Below are 21230 nucleotides of genomic sequence, written 5' to 3'. Positions count from 1 at the left end.
ACTCTGTCGTTTTCTCTGGGCCCCTCCCCAATCAGACCGGGAGTGACATGTTTAGCCGCATGTTCTCCTTGAATTGCTGGCTGTCTGAGTGGTGTCCAAAAAATGAGGTGGGCTTCATAGATAATTGGCAAAGCTTCTGGGGAAAACCTGGTCTTGTTAGGAGAGACGGCATCCATCCCACTTTAGATGGAGCAGCTCTCATTTCTAGAAATCTGGCCAATTTTCTTGGATCCTCCAAACTGTGACTGTCTAGCGTTGGGACCAGGAGGCAGAGCTGTGGTCTTATACACCTCTCTGCAGCTTCTCTCCCCTGCCATCCCCTCATTACCCCATCCCCGTAGAGACGGTGCCTGCTCCCAGACCACCAATAACCAGCAAAAATCTATTTAAGCAAAAAAATTCAAAAAGAAAAAATAATATAGCACCTTCAACTGCACCACAGACTAAAACAGTTAAATGTGGTCTATTAAACATTAGGTCTCTCTCTTCTAAGTCCCTGTTGGTAAATGATATAATAATTGATCAACGTATTGATTTATTCTGCCTAACAGAAACCTGGTTACAGCAGGATGAATATGTTAGTTTAAATGAGTCAACACCCCCGAGTCACACTAACTGTCAGAATGCTCGTAGTACGGGCCGGGGCGGAGGATTAGCAGCAATCTTCCATTCCAGCTTATTAATTAATCAAAAACCTAGACAGAGCTTTAATTCATTTGAAAGCTTGTCTCTTAGTCTTTTCCATCCAAATTGGAAGTCCCAAAAACCAGTTTTATTTGTTATTATCTATCGTCCACCTGGTCGTTACTGTGAGTTTCTCTGTGAATTTTCAGACCTTCTGTCTGACTTAGTGCTTAGCTCAGATAAGATACTTATAGTGGGCGATTTTAACATCCACACAGATGCTGAGAATGACAGCCTCAACACTGCATTTAATCTATTATTAGACTCTATTGGCTTTGCTCAAATAGTAAATGAGTCCACCCACCACTTTAATCATATCTTAGATCTTGTTTTGACTTATGGTATGGAAATAGAAGACTTAACAGTACTCCCTGAAAACTCCCTTCTGTCTGATCATTTTTTAATTACATTTACATTTACCCTGATGGACTACCCTGCAGTGGGGAATAAGTTTCATTACACTAGAAGTCTTTCAGAAAGCGCTGTAACTAGGTTTAAGGATATGATTCCTTCTTTATGTTCTCTAATGTCATATACCAACACAGAGCAGAGTAGCTACCTAAACTCTGTAAGGGAGTTAGAGTATCTCGTCAATAGTTTTACATCCTCATTGAAGACAACTTTGGATGCTGTAGCTCCTCTGAAAAAGAGAGCTTTAAATCAGAAGTGTCTGACTCCGTGGTATAACTCACAAACTCGTAGCTTAAAGCAGATAACCCGTAAGTTGGAGAGGAAATGGCGTTTCACTAATTTAGAAGATCTTCACTTAGCCTGGAAAAAGAGTTTGTTGCTCTATAAAAAAGCCCTCCGTAAAGCTAGGACATCTTTCTACTCATCACTAATTGAAGAAAATAAGAACAACCCCAGGTTTCTTTTCAGCACTGTAGCCAGGCTGACAAAGAGTCAGAGCTCTATTGAGCCGAGTATTCCATTAACTTTAACTAGTAATGACTTCATGACTTTCTTTGCTAACAAAATTTTGACTATTAGAGAAAAAATTACTCATAACCATCCCAAAGATGTATCGTTATCTTTGGCTGCTTTCAGTGATGCCGGTATTTGGTTAGACTCTTTCTCTCTGATTGTTCTCTCTGAGTTATTTTCATTAGTTACTTCATCCAAACCATCAACATGTTTATTAGACCCCATTCCTGCCAGGCTGCTCAAGGAAGTCCTACCATTATTTAATGCTTCAATCTTAAATATGATCAACTTATCTTTGTTAGTTGGCTATGTACCACAGGCTTTTAAGGTGGCAGTAATTAAACCATTACTTAAAAAGCCATCACTTGACCCAGCTATCTTAGCTAATTATAGGCCAATCTCCAACCTTCCTTTTTTCTCAAAGATTCTTGAGAGGGTAGTTGTAAAACAGCTAACTGATCACCTGCAGAGGAATGGTCTATTTGAAGAGGTTCAGTCAGGTTTTAGAATTCATCATAGTACAGAAACAGCATTAGTGAAGGTTACAAATGATCTTCTTATGGCTTCGGACAGTGGACTTATCTCTGTGCTTGTTCTGTTGGACCTCAGTGCTGCTTTTGATACTGTTGACCATAAAATTTTACTACAGAGATTAGAGCATGTCATAGGTATTAAAGGCACTGCGCTGCGGTGGTTTGAATCATATTTGTCTAATAGATTACAGTTTGTTCATGTAAATGGGGAATCTTCTTCACAGACTAAAGTTAACTATGGAGTTCCACAAGGTTCTGTGCTAGGACCAATTTTATTCACTTTATACATGCTTCCCTTAGGCAGTATTATTAGACGGTATTGCTTAAATTTTCATTGTTACGCAGATGATACCCAGCTTTATCTATCCATGAAGCCAGAGGACACACACCAATTAGCTAAACTGCAGGATTGTCTTACAGACATAAAGACATGGATGACCTCTAATTTCCTGCTTTTAAACTCAGATAAAACTGAAGTTATTGTACTTGGGCCCCACAAATCTTAGAAGCATGGTGTCTAACCAGATCTTTACTCTGGATGGCATTTCCCTGACCTCTAGTGATACTGTGAGAAATCTTGGAGTCATTTTTGATCAGGATATGTCATTCAAAGCGCATATTAAACAAATATGTAGGACTGCCTTTTTGCATTTATGCAATATCTCTAAAATCAGAAAGGTCTTGTCTCAGAGTGATGCTGAAAAACTAATTCATGCATTTATTTCCTCTAGGCTGGACTATTGTAATTCATTATTATCAGGTTGTCCTAAAAGTTCCCTAAAAAGCCTTCAGTTAATTCAAAATGCTGCAGCTAGAGTACTGACGGGGACTAGCAGGAGAGAGCATATCTCACCCGTGTTGGCCTCTCTTCATTGGCTTCCTGTTAATTCTAGAATAGAATTTAAAATTCTTCTTCTTACTTATAAGGTTTTGAATAATCAGGTCCCATCTTATCTTAGGGACCTCGTAGTACCATATTACCCCATTAGAGCGCTTCGCTCTCAGACTGCAGGCTTACTTGTAGTTCCTAGGGTTTGTAAGAGTAGAATGGGAGGCAGAGCCTTCAGCTTTCAGGCTCCTCTCCTGTGGAACCAGCTCCCAATTCAGATCAGGGAGACAGATACCCTCTCTGCTTTTAAGATTAGGCTTAAACTTTCCTTTTCGCTAAGGCTTATGGTTAGGGCTGGATCAGGTGACCCTGGACTATCCCTTGGTTATGCTGCTTTAGACGTAGACTGTGGGGGGGTTCCCATGGTGCACTGTTTCTTTCCCTTTTTGCTCCGTATGCATCACTCCGCATTTAATCATTAGTGATCGATCTCTGCCCCCCTCCACAGCATGTCTTTTTCCTGGTTCTTTCCCTCAGCCCCAACCAGTCTCAGCAGAAGACTGCCCCTCCCTGAGCCTGGTTCTGCTGGAGGTTTCTTCCTGTTAAAAGGGAGTTTTTCCTTCCCACTGTAGCCAAGTGCTTGCTCACAGGGGGTCGTTTTGACCGTTGGGGTTTTTCATAATTATTGTATGGCCTTGCCTTACAATATAAAGCGCCTTGGGGCAACTGTTTGTTGTGATTTGGCGCTATATAAAAAAAAAGTTGATTGATTGATTGATAATAGTTTTGAGTTTGTAGCATCAACAGCAGATGCTACTATTATTGTGAACACCCCCCTTTTCTACTTTTTTTTTTTACTAATAGCCCAATTTCATAGCCTTAAGAGTGTGCATATCATGAATGCTTGGTCTTGTTGGATTTGTGAGAATCTACTGAATCTACTGGTACCTTGTTTCCCATGTAACAATAAGAAATATACTCAAAACCTGGATTAATCTTTTTAGTCGCATAGCACTGCTATTATTCTGAACACTACTGTATATAAGATGCCTGGAAGTAGGTTTAGGTTTGAGACATTCCACGCGGGTTGTAGGTAGCAGACACAAAATATGTGATATTGTTGGAACAGCCAGTGGGCCATCCTCACTTTCAGTGTCATCCCCAATGTAGTAATGGGTATTAAGTTTGCAAAGCATGTCCTTCTATAATTTTTACAGGCCACAGTATCAACTGGACGAATTTCCCTCCCTACTACATAAACTGCACTATCACCATAGTGGATATTCTGCACTAATTTCCCCGCTAAGCTAATGGATTCCACAACCACATTTGCCATAATCCTTGCAGGGTCTCGAATCACCTAATCACCTTTAAGATTAAGATAAAGAATTTAAGATTAAGATTAGAATTTAATCTTAATTAAGATTAAGAATTTGTAATCCATCCATCCATTTTCTTCCGCTTTATCCGGAGTCGGGTCGCGGGGGCAGCAGCTCAAGCAAAGCCGCCCAGACCTCCCGATCCACACACACCTCCCCCAGCTCCTCCGGGGGGACCCCAAGGCGTTCCCAAGCCAGCCGAGAGATGTAGTCCCTCCAGAGTGTCCTGGGTCTTCCCCGGGGCCTCCTCCCAATGGGACGTGCCCGGAACACCTCTCCAGGGAGGTGTCCAGGGGGCATCTGGAAAAGATGCCCGAGCCACCTCAACTGACTCCTTTCGACGTGGAGGAGCAGCAGCTCGACTCCGAGCTCCTCCCGAGTGACCGAGCTCCTCACCCTATCTCTAAGGGAGCGCCCAGCCACCCTGCAGAGGAAACTCATCTCGGCCGCTTGTACTCGCGATCTCGTTCTTTCGGTCATGAGCCAAATCTCATGACCATAGGTGAGGATCGGAACGTAGATCGATCAGTAAATCGAGAGCTTTGCCCCCCTACTCTGCTCTCTCTTCACCACGACGGTCCAATACAGCGACCGCATCACTGCAGATGCTGCACCGATCCGTCTATCGATCTCACGCTCCATCCGTCCCTCACTCGTGAACAAGACCCCGAGATACTTAAACTCCTCCACTTGAGGCAAGGACACGCCACCGACCTGAAGAGGGCAAAGCACCTTTTTCCAGTCGAGAACCATGGCCTCGGATTTGGAGGTGCTGATTTTCATCCCGGACGCTTCACACTCGGCTGCAAACCACCCCAGTGCACGCTGAAGGTCCTGATTTGACGAAGCCAACAGAACCACATCGTCCGCAAACAGCAGAGACGAGATTCTGTGGTTCCCAAACCAGACCCCCTCTAAACCCTGGCTGCGCCTAGAAATTCTGTCCATAAAAAGAGCTCCCCCTCTAGCTGCCACCTTATTGTGGTGGGGGAGTTTGCATACCCGGATGATCCTAGGAGCTATGTTGTCAGGGGCTTTGTGCCCCTTGTAGGGTCTCCCAAGGCAAACAGGTCCTAGGTGACGGGTTAGACTAAGGGCAGTTCAGAACCTCCATGACCAGTAAAAAAATCAAGGACCGAGACATCGCCCGGTATGGCGGAGCCGGGGCCTCACCCTGGATCCAGGCCTGGGGTTGGGGCTCGCGCGCGAGCGCCTGGTGGTCGGGCCTTAGCCCATGGGGCCCGGCCGGGCTCAGCCCGAAAGAGCGACCTGGACCCGCCCTCCTGTGGGTTCACCACCTGCAGAGGGGGCCATGAGGGTTGGGTGCAGAGAGGATTGGGCGGCAGTCGAGGGCGGGTGGCCCGGCGGCCCGGTCCATGCTCACAGCCCCTGGCTTTTGGGACGTGGAATGTCACCTCATTGGGGGGGAAGGAGCCTCAGCTTGTGCGTGAGGTTGAGAGATAGTCGGGCTCACCTCCACGCACAGCTTGGGCTCTGGTACCCAACTCCTGGAGAGGGGCTGGATGCTTCATTTTTCTGGCGTTGCCCACGGGGAGAGGTGGAGAGCTCGGGTCGCATTGCTTGTTGCTCCCCAGCTCAGTCGCCATGTGTTGGAATTCACTCCAGTGAACGAGAGGGTCGCGTCCCTACACCTTCGGGTCGGGGACAGGTCTCTCACCGTTGTCTCGGCCTACGGGCCGAGTGGCAGTGCAGAGTACTCGACCTTCCTGGAGTCCCTGGGAGGGGTACTAGATAGCGCTCCGACTGGGGACTCCATTGTTCTCCTGGGGGATTTCAACGCCCACGTGGGTGGCGACAGTAAGACCTGGAGGGGGGTGATCAGGAAGCACGGCCTCCCCGATCTGAACCCGAGTGGTGTTCAGTTGTTGGACTTCTGTGCTAGTCACAGTTTGTCCATCACGAACACCATGTTCGAGCACAAGGGTGTCCATAAGTGCACGTGGCACCAGGACACCCTGAGCCGGAGGTCGATGATCAACTTTGTATTCATATCATCTGACCTTCGGCCACGTGTCTCGGACACTCGAGTGAAGAGAGGGAAGAGCTGTCGACCGATCACCACCTGGTGGTGAGTTGGATCCGCTGGGAGGGGAGGAAGCCAGTCAGACCTGGCAGGCCCAAACGTTTCATGAGGGTCTGCTGGGAACGACTGGCGGAACCCTCTGTCAGCGGGGTCTTCAACTCCCACCTCCGGGAGAGCTTCTCCCAGATCCCCGAGGAGGTTGGAGACATGGAGTCCGAGTGGACCATGTTCTCCACCTCCATTGTCGATGCGGCCACTCTTAGCTGTGGTCACAAGGTCTCTGGTGCCTATCACGGTGGCAATCCCCGAACCCGGTTGTGGACACCGGAAGTAAGGGATGCCGTCAAGCTGAAGAAGGAGTCCTACTTATTTTTGTTGGTAGGTGGGACCCCGGAGGCAGCTGACAGGTACCAGCAGGCCAAGCATGCCGCAGCCCGTGCGGTCGCAGAGGCAAAAACTCGGGTCTGGGAGGAGTTCGTGGAGGCCATGGAGGAGGACTATCGGTCGGCCTCGACGAGATTCTGGCAAACCGTCCGACGCCTCAGGAGACGGAAGCAGCTCTCCACCAGCACTGTTTACGGTGCGGGTGTGGAGCTGTTGACCCTGACTGGGGATGTTGTCGGGCAGTGGAAGGAGTACTTCAAGGATCTCCTCAATCCCATCGTCACGTCTTCCGAAGAGGAAGGAGAGACTGGGCACTCAGAGGCGGACTCATCCATTACCCAGGCCAAAGTCACCGAGGTGGTTAGAAAGCTCCTCGGTGGCAAGGCTCCTGGGGTGGATGAAATCTGTCCTGAGTACTTTAAGTCTCTGGATGTTGTGGGACTGTCTTGGCTGACACGCCTCTGCAACATCGCGTTGCGATCGGGGACAGTGCCTCTGGATTGGCAGACCGGGGTGGTGGTCCCTCTGTTCAAGAAGGGGGACCGGAGGGTGTGTTCCAACTATAGGGGGATCACACTCCTCAGCCTCCCTGGTAAGGTCTATTCCAGAGTACTGGAGAGGAGAATTCAACCGATGGTCGAACCTCAGATTCAGGAGGAGCAGTGTGGTTTTCGTCCTGGTCACGGCACACTGGACCAGCTCTACACGCTCCATCGGGTGCTCGAGGGTTCATGGGAGTTCGCCCAACCAGTCCACATGTGTTTTGTGGATCTGGAGAAGGCGTTCGACTGTGTCCCTCGGGGCACCCTGTGGGGGGTGCTCCGGGAGTACGGAGTCCGGGGTTCTTTGCTAAGGGCTATCAGGTCCCTGTACGACCGCAGCAGGAGCTTGGTTCGCATTGCCGGTAGTAAGTCAAACCTGTTTCCAGTGCACGTTGGCCTCCGCCAGGGCTGCCCTTTGTCACTGGTTCTGTTCATTATTTTTATGGACAGAATTTCTAGGCGCTGCCAGGGTGTAGAGGGGTTCTGGTTTGGGAACCACAGAATTTGTAATCAAGATAGCATAAAGTCACATTTGAATAACATTAGATTTTTTCACTTAACATAGAATTTTAAGGCAGGCCCTTCACTTGTATTTGTAGTTGAACATGTTTGATTTTACAGTGCAGAGATTCATAAGCATGATTTGAAAAGGGTGCATTGATATATTTTGTAAAATAGAGAATGGTACTATTGTTCCTTACCATATGACCCTAAGTTTGAGGCACATATTACTTCATCCAAATAAGCATTTTTAAAGCAGTTTTATGCTTTATGTTGGGCAAAAATCCAAAATACTATTAAAAAAATAATTCATGTGCAGTTTAGTCTTAAAACTCACCTGGGACAGATTTATTATGCACTTGTATGTGTTTTATTGTGTCAATTTATTGTGCATTACATTTATGCAAACATTCACAAGGCCTTTCCCCAACAAAACGCATCACAGCAACATGAATCCAACAGCAACAGCAGCAACATGATCTAATGTGCAGCAGGCCGCGGCATGTTGACTGTGCACCAGATAATTATTTTGTTAAGCATGTGAAAATCACAAGGATTAATGTCTTCCAACAGACGATCTGTTTTTATGGAGTGCTGTGTTGTGCAGTAGTAAATGATGTAAGCGTAAGATCTGGCAATAACTGCAGTAACAGTAACTGTGGAATCAGAGCTCAGCACTTAAAATTTAATTATCACATGAAGAATAGCAGCACAAGCTGTCACATAAACCCACTGGATGAGGTGAAGCCTTTCTCTAACACACAAACACACCTCTTTGTTTTGTGTAGCTTTCCGTGCCTCAGAAAGTGTTGATACCAGAGCGTTATGTGGATTCAGAGCCTGAGGAGCCCATCAGCTCTCAGGAGGTGGAGGAGTGCCATTGTAAGGTAGAACGCATCAAGAGCATCTTGGCAAAGTCCAGGTAAATTAAAAAAACTGAATGCACTTAAGAGGTCTATTAGAAAAGAAACCGACACATTTTATTTTTTCAAAAACTATATGGATTTGAATCACGTGTGATTGCGTCAGACAAGCTTGAACCCTCGACTCGCGAAGCCTCCGCTCCTCTTTCCATGACAAAAACTCCTGTAACAGTGGAATGTGCCGTTCATTTCCAAACTGTTCGCTGTGTTTTATTCGGGACATCGTCTGACTAGCACAGGAATTGTGAAAAGACGTGGACATCAGCACTTTTTCAGCACATTGAGACAGATGTGCGGAGGTGCGGTGCCGCATGGCGCAAAGCAACGCTGTGATGAAGCCTCACGGGACATGTTCTGGCATGTCCAGGCACATCCACAATTTCTCGGATAATCACTCGATGGAAAAACCACCGACAGCTGTCTGAACGCCATCTCAAAGCCGTCCTGTGAGACCAAAACGGAGGTGTTCCTTTGTCTTGCTCCATCAGCAAATCGGTCGTGACGCGCGAAGCCTCCGCTCGGCTTTCCATGACAAAATCTCTTAAAAGTGAAATCTGCCGGAAAATGGCTGATGTCCAGCTCTTGTGATAACCAGAGAAAGTGCACACGACGGTCTCGGATCCACAGAGCCATCCGTTTAGAAATGATCTGGTGGTTTGTGGCTCTCGATGGCGGCACGGAGCGCGGCGCACCGAGCATCTTTAAAGCCGTCCTTAAAGCTGTAGTAACAGTCCTTATTCTCTGTGAAGCCCGTAAAATTTTCACCGAAAGCCAGATAAATTTTTCTAATGGTTTCCAGCTGCCAGTCTCTAATAGTTAATGAAAAAATTCTGATGGAAAAAAAAGCCCAAATCATTCCGCCATTTCCTGACAATGAAAATCCACCGAGGGGGTGGACCACTCCTCACTCAAAGCCTGCTGACAGGCGAATGATGCAACCGACAGGCATGGAAAAACTCACGCATGCGCACGAGGGTTCAAGCTTGTCTGACGCAATCACACGTGATTCAAATCCATATGGTTTTTGAAAAAAATAAAAAGGTCAGATACTTTTCTAATAGACCTTGTATTTTAATGTTGCTGGCATTTTGGAAACCAGTTGCCTTGAACTGCTTAAGTTTTGTTAATGCAAATAATTCAAGCTTACAAATTATTTAAATTAAGAGTTTTTTGTTGTTGTTAATTCCTGTGAACTAATAATCTAAAGTATTTTTCCTTCATTCACAATATTCCTCAAATTATCTGAAACATTTTCAAATTATGTGAACTTATTAACACTACTATACAACCCCAGTTCCAATGAAGTCGGGACGTTGTGTGAAATGTAAATAAAAACAGAATACAATGATTTACAAATCCTCTTCAACCTATATTCAATTGAATACACCACAGAGACAAGATATTTAATGTTCAAACTGATAAACTTTATTGTTTTTGTGCAAATATTTGCTCATTTTGAAATGGATGCCTGCAACACATGAATCATTCACTTGAATGTCATTCAGGAATTTATGTGTGAGATCCATCTCAAAGGCGGAAATAACTGTACAGCCATGCACGGTGGTCACTTGCTTCACACATAGTGAATGCTTTTAAACAATGCAATACTGACTTACATATTAATCCAACTGTCATAGCAACTCCCAGCATTTCCATGTGTGGTTACACCCGCTGTCAGCACAGGTCTATTTTATCACCAGACGTTCTCTGACACCTCTCACTTTTGTTGGCGTAATACCACAGGCACCCAACAGTTCTGACAAGCTGCACAATTTGAAGTCGCAAAGTGAAATTCGCTTAGTGAAACTACATGTATTTTGGGGGTTCAGAACGGCCTTATTTTACATAACACTGAATGGAAACAATTTTTCCGCTATTACAGGTGGCATCTAATCTCATCTGTTTGTCATGGCATCACGAATTGTGAGTTAATCTATGAGCTTGTAATACCATCACGAAAAAGTGCCACATTTCGTGATGGTATCATGAAATTAATTTGTGATGGTATCATGAAATTCGGGTTAACGTTGGGGGGGGGGGGTATGATTAGCTTTATGGTTAAGGGTAGGGGTAGAGTTAAAAGCAGTGCTCTGAGTCAGAATTTTTTCCGAACTGGTTCGTTCCGAACAGCAACAATATCTTAACGTTTCTGGTTTTGGGTTTCACCCCAAAATTTAAATTCCAGAACCGATTACAACAAAAAATATTGTTCCCCAACCAATTAATAACGTTCCCTGTCAGCTGTGGGACAACAAAACACTGTATATGCCAGGGCTGTATGTGGCGCAGTAACATGAAAAATGAAAAAAAGACAAGAGAGCATGTGCATAACTAGCAAATCAGTGTAGCAGCAGAAGCTACTATTTTCCAAAGTGGCACAATGAGTAAAATAAAGAGAATGAGGGGCCACACTGATTATCAGAAATAAACTAATTGTGTATTTAAAGCAATGTAGTGTATTTTGTGTATTAAACAAAACCACGGTGCTGTGTATTGCTCTCCGCCTCTCAAATTAAGTGAATGGACATGCACTTTCATTGAATCAAGTTTAACTATTCAAAAAATGCCTTTATTCTTATTATGTCAGTTTTCACTGAAAGGGTGCACAATGGCTTTATCAATGCACAACCACTTTTTCACAGGTTGCAGTCACTCTCACGTGTAGCCACTCCACTGATGATTTTTCTGCCTGCCTGAACTTATGGTCCGGCTAAGCTCCGAAACTTGCAACAACATGAAAAATAAATAATTACCAGGGAAAACAGAGTGGGAACACCCTAAATCTGACAATCTGCTTGATGGATGTTAATGCCTGCTGTTTCCAACATTTGCTTTAATGTCCGTCACAGCCCAGCAAAGTGAGCAAACAGATATTGTCGAAAACTAACATTTTTAGCATTTACCTCTTATGATAACTGAAACTGCAAAATGGCAAAGGCTTCTTGAGTGCCTGTTGGTCATATTTGTAAGCTTCTCTTTGCTCTCTCCACACGCTAAGTGAATGATAGGAAGAAATGAACCTCACCAGGTCATTTGTAAACAAAGTACCGGTGCATCCAGAAAGCATTCACGGCACTTCACTTTTTACACATTTTGTTATGTTGTAGCCTCATTCCAAAATGGATAAAATTATTTTTTTCTTTTTTTTTTTTACACAATACCCCATGATGGCAATGTGAAAAAAATGTTTTTTTGTTTTTTTAGATTTTTGCAAATTTTATTAAAAAAAAAAAAATCACGTATATAAGTATTCACAGCCTTTACCATGAAGCTTAAAATTGAGCTCAGGTGCATCCAGTTTCCACTGAACATCCTTGAGGTGTTTCTATAGCTTAATTGGAGTCTGCCTGAGGTAAATTCAGTTGACTGGACATGATTTGTAAAGAGGCACACCTGTCTACATATAAGGTCCCACAGTTGACAGTGGATGTCAGAGCACAAACCAAGCATGAAGTCAAAGGAACTGCCTGTAGATCTCTGAGACAGGATTGTCTTGAGTCACAAATCTGCGGAAGGGTACAGAATATTTTCTGCTGCTTTCAAAGTCCCAGTGAGCATAGTGGCCTCCATCATTTGTAAATGGAAGAAGTTCAGATCCACCAGGACTTTTCTAGAGCCGGCCGCCCATCTAAACTGAGCGATCAGGTGAGAAGGGCTTTAGTCAGGGAGGTGACCAAGAAACCGTTGGCCACTGTGTCAGAGCTCCAGCATTCCTCTGTGGAGAGAGGAGAACCTTCCAGAAGGACAACCATCTCTGCAGCAATCCACCATTCAGGTATGGTAGAGTGGCCAGACCGAAGCCACTCCTTAGTAAAAGGCACATGGCAGCCAACCTGGAGTTTGCCAAAACGCACCTGAAGGACTTTCAGACTATGAGAAACAAAATTCTCTGGTCTGAAGAGACAAAGATTGAACTCTTTGGTGTGAATGCCAGGTGTCATGTTTGGAGGAAACCAGGCAACATCCCTACAGTGAAGCATGGTGGTGTCAGCATCATGCTGTGGGGATGTTTTTCAGTGGCAGGAACTGGGAGACTTGTAAGGACTGAGGGAAAGATGAAGAGACATCATGGATGAAAACCTGCTACAGAGCTCTTTTGACCTCAGACTGGGGCGACGGTTCATCTTTCAGCAGGACAATGTACCCTACACAGCAAAATCACCAGTGTTAACTGTGTTAGGGAGGAAAGCCTGATAAACAGCAGGCTTTTCTATCAGGAAGTGTTGTCAGGGAGATTGGAGAAGGCTATAAAAATGCAACATTCCATTCATTAATCAAAAACATTAAAGTGCACTGCTTCAGTCATCATAAAAAAACACCAACTCAAGAGACAGTAAAATGTGCACTGATAGCAGCTGAACTTCTGGCTGAGTGTGCAATTTACGTTTGTTTTGAGGTAATTGCCAGGTCTGCACTTTATAAACCAGCCTGTTAGGAGGCAAGCAAGATTAAGCCATTTCATCCTGTTTTAGCACTTTTTAAAATTGTGGGCGATCATAGTACAACAGCACTCTGTAGAATAAATTCCGAGAGCTGCTATTCGTGTTGTGGATGAATAGGCAATCCACGCCCCCCATGCCGACAGCGGAGGTGGAAGCTCATGCTTAGGGCCCCTTCACACATAGTGCAAATTTGGTCGATTTGGACATAAAGTGCACATGAAGCAGGAAACGTGTGCAAAATGTGTAAAATCGTAGCTGCCTCGCACACCTGTTGCTACAAGAATTTGCTCAGACCAGCGGCTGAAAATCCATCAAACCCTCTTGCGACAGGTGTCGACCAAATTCCAGGTGACCCACACGAACATCTAACACTTAGAAAATGTGTGGCCATTCGCACTAATTAACATAACAGTCAGCAGACAATCATTGTCGAGCAGGTAGTGAAATTTGTCTAAGTGCCCCATGACTGTGAAGTTGCACATGTGGCGTGCCAGAGTGTCGGCTCCCGCAACAACACGTGTGCGTGTGTTTTGCCCCCCCCCCCCTCCACACACACACACACACACACACACACACACACAGACGAGGCATCTCTCATCTGATCACAGAGTGACATCTTGGTCTGTGCGCTGACAGGACAAGGGGCATGGCTGGATGCCCACAGCTGTTGACATCACAGCTGCAGTGCACATCCCGTGTTTTGATGGACAAGCGCATGTGTGTGCTTGTGTGGAAATACATAAAAACATAAAGACAGACTGTCAGTCCCTTTGGACACACAACAGGCGATCTGAATGTCACGTCTGACAGGACTCGCGTGTCGGGCCGTGAGGGCTGTGAGTGGCGCGCCGCAGGACCAGGACAAGCCAACAGTATGACAAATATGCCACTTTCAGTCACGTATCAACAGAAATACGCTGTACCAAACGCTGTTTGGTCAGTTATCAAAGTGCTTTTTTTTCTTTTTTTAGAAAATAAGTTTATCTTGTTGATTTTAGCCATTTCACACTCCTGTTACAAGACAGTGATTGTAGTGCAGTGGTAAAGTTTCCATCTGGTAATCAGAGTGTGCGGATTCAAATCCCATGTGTGGCATTTTTTTTATTTAACCAGGGCTATTTAATTGCGGGGTTCTGTATTGTTTCCCCTTTTATGTATTATTTATATCAACCCAGTGATATTCACTAATTATACAGCTGGTTTTTATTTTATTTTCCTCCTCACCAGTGGCGTGATGTGGTGCACTTCGTCCCCTGGAACACAGTGCGAGCAGTTACAGCAACTCCGGGATTGTGCACGCCTGTTCGTCGGCGCACTGTTTCATGATCTGCTCATACGAGCTCTACCGCTGTGAGTCGCCCTGAGTTGTACATATTCGCACTATGTGTGAAGGGGCCCTTAGTCACGTGAGATTTACACACTACTGAGCATGAGCACTGAGAATGTAACAACGGTCTATTAAGTTCTTGTGAGAGCCTCACTAAAATGACAGCACAAGAGGACAAAACCCAGTAGTGGGATTCAATCACTCAATGGAAATGCAGTCAGTTTACAATTGTTTTTTTGTGGACATTCTGAAAATATCACTTAACATTTCCACAGATCTCTCATGGTAGCCCAGCTACTTATGGACTAAATTTATGGCTTACAAGTTGATCTTGAAGGTTCATTCTTCTTCTTCTTCAACTTGTATGAACTTAGTGGAGAGCAGCATCTCCAAACCTGAAAAATCTTACATACAGTAGTGTTCAGAATAATAGTAGTGCTGTGTGACTAAAAAGATTAATCCAGGTTTTGAGTATATTTCTTATTGTTACATGGGAAACAAGGTACCAGTAGATTCAGTAGATTCTCACAAATCCAACAAGATCAAACATTCATGATATGCACACTCTTAAGGCTATGAAATTGGATCAATTTGGATATGTCAAAATACTTGAAGAGGTCATGCTGCCTTATGCTGAAGAGGACATGCCCTTGAAATGGGTGTTTCAACAAGACAGTGACCCCAAGCACACTAGTAAACGAGCAAAATCTTCCAAACCAACAAAATTAATGCCTCGCAGATGTGAAGAAATCATGAAAAACTGTGGTTATACAACTAAATACTTGTTTAGTGATTCACAGGATTGCTAAAAAAGCAGTTTGAACATAATAGTTTTGAGTTTGTAGCATCAACAGCAGATGCTACTATTACTGTGAACACCCCCTTTTCTACTTTTTTTTACTAATAGCCCAATTTCATAGCCTTAAGAGTGTACATATCATGAATGCTTGGTCTTGTTGGATTTGTGAGAATCTACTGAATCTACTGGTACCTTGTTTCCCATGTAACAATAAGAAATATACTCAAAACCTGGATTAATCTTTTTAGTCACATAGCACTACTATTATTCTGAACACTACTGTAAATAAGTTGGTAAGGTAAGTCGCTGCCTGTATAATCAGTTATTTTAAAAGGTTCCTTTACAGTCACTGAGGTAAAAATGTATGTGTGTACCTTAGTAGAGGTCCTCTCCATGCTGACAGATTCTAATGACATTTTCATTATATGGCAACTTGAGACCCATTATTATTGTTTGTGAAAAACATCTAAACATAACACAATGCTGAAATACCCTCGGCCATATGAGCATTGTCTTCTTTATAATTTGCAGTTGTTTAATTGGTATCCCAGTGCAAAGTGTGTGTTTATATATATATATATATATATATATATATATATAATTAATTAGAGGTTTATTGTCATTTAAATTCATTATTAAGATGCTGTTGTCTCACATACAATTTGTACATGTTCAATAAAGGCCCTCTATCAGTCAGTCATAAACAGTATTTACGTTTTAACAGCATCTGCAGCAGGGCGTGCGTGTGCGCATTCATGAGCTTTTGGTAAGAGCAGAAGTTAGCTTTGTGTTACCAGAAGTTAGCATGCAGGCTGACGTCCGCGAAATGTATTGTAAATCACTCCAGGGGTGTTATCAGGTTACAAAAACAGTGTATTCAGTTTTAGATGTGTTTATTTCTCACTAGCCTTTACATATTATATGAAAAAGAGGTTATATTTACACACAAACGAAATGGAGTTTGCAGCTAGCTACACCAGCCATTGACATCACAGTGCTGCTCTGCTCTGATTGGCTGTCACCCCCGGCCCTCAAAAAAAAAAAGTAACAGAATGAAACAGAATGTGACCGTTTAACCACATAAAATACCTCTTAAAATAGGTCAAGGTTTGCCATCTTTGAACTTGTCCAAGGTCTGTGTCCCAAGAATGTTCCCTGTGAATTTGAAGACTCTGGCAGTAATAGGACTGGACTTATGTTGAGCACAGACAGATGGACAGACGGACGGATGGACACAAAGTCTTTGCCAAACCCGATGGCCATATTTGATGGCCTCTGGTAAAAATAAGTCTCAGGTATAAAAATCTCAGACATCCCCTTTAGGTTCCAATATTGAACTAAGTTAATTAAACTCCACCACGTTTTACTTCAAATAATTTTTGGAATTACTTGTATGAACTAAACTTAAACAGTTTTGGGCAGTTTCCTCAAACTGTTTGCATTGAACTAGCTCATGAGGATTTACGGTCCGGCACATTGTGTATCATAAGTGTGATGATTTGTTTTTGTGTGTGTGGACAGTGTGCAAAACCTCACACCAACGGTGTCTGTGGACATGCCAGAGGAGGCGCTGGTGCAGGAGCAGGAGAGAATCATCACCATGTCCTACACTCTCGCCTCAGAGGCCTCCGTCAAAAGCAAAATGGTTGCAGGTTTGTCATCGTGTTGAAAATCCTTTTCTGTAATTCTAGCCCTGAACGTGCTGCAGATGTCTTACATCTTTGAGGTGTAAAATGTAGTCTGACAATCATCAGTTCACAGGAACACTTTGAGAAATGATTACAGCATCTGTCGAAAACAGAATGACATTAACCGTATCAGTAAAATGTCTCACGGCATCAAATTGACCTCCTTTGGTTGAAGAAGTAATAAAGAGAAGGAAGCACCCTTTACAGAACACTCGATTGATGGTGAGAAGCGCAAAGGGTATAAGGTGCAGAGCTGAGCAATAGGACCGTTCATTCCTAATAACTTAACATTATTGCTTATTAGGAGCTCAGATAGTCACTAATTGCAATCTGTGTAGAATCTTTGAGTCAGGGGAGGAATCGCTTGATGAGGCCATTTTGTGTGCTGATCAATGATCCCGTCAAACTCTACCCTCACTCTGCACGTCACTGCTGCCTCTTTGAACGTAGCTCTGAAGCTGCATAAAAGACACTGCGCTCACTTTTCATTTCTTTCATACTTTCCAGCAGGCAAGCGAGTTCATTTTGTGTAGGAGCAGCAGATTGTCAGTGTCTGTCTGCCTCTCCTGTGCGCACACACACACGCACGCGTATATCTGTCACACAGAGGAACACTCGAGATGTCAGCATGTGTGGAAGCTAAATATGCGCAGCGAGGCAAAGTCAACAATTATAACATTATTTCCAGCATAGAAAAATGTCAGAGAATATAACTGGTGGCACCTTGTCAGTGGAGACTGAATCAGTGATGTTCTCTCTCCCTTTGGTGTGAAAGTAAGGTACGCTGTGCACTTTCAAATCTCAGAAATAAAAAAGCATCTTTTTTCCATATTATTATGCATGAGAGACTTCAATATTGCCAGAATAACATCAAAATTACTGTATGCTGTACTGAAATCACACTGAGTATATATATTAAAGCCTTTTGTTTCTTGAATTTCCAATGTTTTAAATCCAAATACAATTTCTACTAAATGTACTTTGTTCCTTTCCCCCCTCTCTTTTAGATTAATGAAATGTTAAAATTAATCTGAATTAACATGCATGTTGCAATAACATGATCATCAAACATATAAAACTGTCACATGAAATAACATGCTGGATGTATATGTTAATGCAGATAATTATAATACCATATTGGCCTGAATATATAACACTGCCCCCTTTTCAAAACATGTTTTTGAATAAATATTTTCTGGAGACCAAATCTTAAAAAATAAATACATACGAGGTCTATTAGAAAAGAAACCGACCATTTTATTTTTTAAAAAACTATATGGATTTGATTCATATGTTTACGTCAGCTAAGCTTGAACCTCCGTGCGCATGCATGAGTTTTTCCATGCCTGTCGGTGACATCATTTGCCTGTGAGCACGCCTTGTGGGAGGAGTGGTCCAGCCCCCTCATCGGATTTTCATTGTCTGAGAAGTTGCTGAGAGACTGGCGCCGTGCTTCATCAAAATTTTTCAGAAACTGAGGCACATCCGAGTGGATACCATTCGAGAAATTAAGCTGGTTTTCGGTGAAAATTTTAACGGCTGATGAGAGATTTTGGATTGTTTTCTATCTCTGTAAGGACTTCCCACAGAGCGGGACGTCGCGCAGCGCTCCGAGGCGACGCCGTCATCCTGTTTCAAGCTGAAAACCTCCAAATTTAAGCCTCTGTTGACCCAGGACGTCGTGAGAGAACAGAGAACTTTCAGAAGAGGTCGGAATCAGCAGTTTATCCGGACATTCCACTGTTAAAGGAGATTTTTTTTAATGAAAGACGTGCGGACGGATTGGCGCGTCGGCTCGCAGCCGGCGCGGTGCGCCTGCCACAGGAAAAACACCTCCGTGTTGATAACCATTTGTAAAATCCAGGTGGCTTTTGGTGGCTTTCAGTTGAGTGAGTATCTGAGAAATTGTTTAACAGCAGGGCATGTTCCAACTTGTCCTTAAGGCTTCCAACGGAGGTGTTTTTCCTGTGGTGGGCACGCCGTGCAGGCTGCGAGCCAACACACCAATCTGTCCGCATGTCTTTCATTAAAAAAAATCTCCTTTAACAGTGGAATGTCCAGATGAACTGCTGATTCCGACCTCTTCTGAAAGTTCTCTGTTCTCTCACGACGTCCTGGGTCAACAGAGGCTTAAATTTGGAGGTTTTCAGCTTGAAACAGGATGACGACGTCGCCTCGGAGCTCTGTGCGACGTCTCGCTCCGTGGGAAGTACTTACAGCGATAGAAACAATCCAAAATCTCTCATCAGCCGTTAAAATTTTCACCGAAAACCAGCTTAATTTGTCGAATGGTGTCCACTCGGATGTGCCTCACAGTTTCTGAAAAAATTCTGATGAAGCACAGCGCCAGTCTCTCAGCAAATTCTCAGACAAAGGAATTCTGACGAGGGGGCTGGACCACTCCTCCCACAAGGCGTGCTCACAGCCGAATGACGTCACCGACAGGCGTGAAAAAACTCTCGCATGCCCACGAGGGTTCAAGCTTGGCTGATGTAATCACACGTGATTCAAATCCATATGGTTTTTTAAAAAAATAATAAGGTTGGATACTTTTCTAATAGACCTCGTACTTAAAGAAAGAAACAAAAAAATGCTTTTATTTGAAAATAATGCAAATAATAAAGCACACTGGTGGAGGAAAAACAGGTATGTTTTAATAAAGCAATAGTACAACAGTGGTGCAAACTGGCCTACCTTTGGTCCTTAGATCATAGCCAGTCTATTCTCCACAGGCAGAACTTTCTGCCCAAAAGCTCCTCAGGAATTGTCATGATGGGATAAGTGAGATGGCTGTAGATTTTAAAAGTAAAACTAACCGTTTTATTCACATAATCACATAGAAAAATTAGAAAAACTAGAATAGGGTCCTCCCAACCCAACTGCAGGATGTTTGGACCATAATGAAGAGTTGTTACATAACGTGCAGGAACTCTGCTGAGTCTGTTCTGAGGACAGTCAAGGCGAAGGTAAACATTGCGTGGTGTGGTGTGATTCTGCTGTTCTCTTTATTAAGATAAACTCTTTCCGGATACAGTTTGAGTATTGAAACATGGGTTCATTGTTGAATTAAAACTAACAACTGCATCCTGCAGCACCAGCAGTCATTTGTTGACTCTGACATGGGAACAGGAGTGCAAGAGCTGCTGGGGAAAATGAAAATAATAAATAATTGTGATTTATTGTGTTGTGAATGTTTATGCTGGTTCTTGTGGTGATCTTGTTAAAGTAGATAAGTGACTGCAGTGTTAAATGTGGAGGAGCAACATTTGGCACAAATGTATATTGTACCTCTCAGAATGACTTTTGCCTTTTGGTTGCCTGTTGGGTGGTTCATAAGTAGTACAAGAAAAACACTGTTTTCAAGAGTTTTCTTGCTCCACTGACTATTACAGTAGATAAATATATGACGTGTAAATCTAGTCCAAGGTTATAAGATGGCGCGATATTTTTCGGCTATGTTTCCTGTATTTTAGTCAGTATGTTAATAATCATTTTACATTCATCTCCACTCAAAACAATGTATGCACGTGTAACAAAATACATGTATACACATACATGTGCATACATGTGCATACATGCCAACAAAGCACAAATGAATTTGATGCAGAAGAAAGATACAGATGCTTTACTGTCACTGTAACAAAGTACAACAAAAGGTAAGGTGCAAGCTTTTCAGTGCAGATGTAAACCATGCGCAGACTTGAAAGATCTAGAGAAGAAAAGAAAAATAAACATAAAATTTAACCAAATGAAAGAAGTATGTCCAGAGCACAAATTAAAAAATTTATAAGAACATAAAAGATATAAGAGACATAAGAGACTGCACATAAAAACGTATGTACTAAACTGTGGATATTTCAGTGGCAGTGGATATTGCACATAAACAAATATGATACAAAAACAATGAAAAAGACTTTAGAATTTTGTATTTTATGGTTGTGAACTGGTTCATTGTGACTTAGAAGCCGTCCCTGAAGCCTGCGTGATATTTGACTAACAGCTAATGATATTTTCTCTTCTCTTCTTCCTGTCCACTGCTCTGTAGTTCCACCTCAGGCTAACCCTCCCGAACCTCCTTCCCTGTCTGCTTCTCTGCCTTCTCCTGTGCCACCTCCTCCTCCTCTGCCTCCTGTTTCGCTGGGGCCTCCTTCTCCTCTAAGCAACGGAATTCACTACACATTTGTCTAATCTGACAGACAAAGTAAGGCCTAAATGCATGTTTATGGTGCTC

General features: G+C 43.5%; 1 protein-coding gene across 8 annotated transcripts in view; it reads left to right on the top strand.

Annotated features, from left to right (window-relative positions):
* plekha7b (pleckstrin homology domain containing, family A member 7b) overlaps nt 1–21230 on the top strand; it is a 273942-nt gene that overhangs the window by 240830 nt on the left and 11882 nt on the right. For 7 of the 8 annotated variants that reach the window (XM_034191278.1, XM_034191265.1, XM_034191251.1 and 4 more), the window contains 3 exons: nt 8609–8742; nt 16833–16963; nt 21045–21200. In XM_034191278.1, coding sequence (XP_034047169.1) covers nt 8609–8742; nt 16833–16963; nt 21045–21187 — 408 coding nt within the window. In that variant the 3' untranslated portion in view covers nt 21188–21200. The remainder of the gene's footprint in view (nt 1–8608; nt 8743–16832; nt 16964–21044; nt 21201–21230) is intronic. The other variant, XM_034191256.1, reaches the window with a different exon arrangement.

This window comes from Thalassophryne amazonica, chromosome 2, assembly GCF_902500255.1.
Source record: "Thalassophryne amazonica chromosome 2, fThaAma1.1, whole genome shotgun sequence".
Taxonomy (NCBI): domain Eukaryota; kingdom Metazoa; phylum Chordata; class Actinopteri; order Batrachoidiformes; family Batrachoididae; genus Thalassophryne; species Thalassophryne amazonica.
Note: the sequence above shows the minus strand (reverse complement) of the source record. Positions and strands in the feature narration are given on the sequence as shown.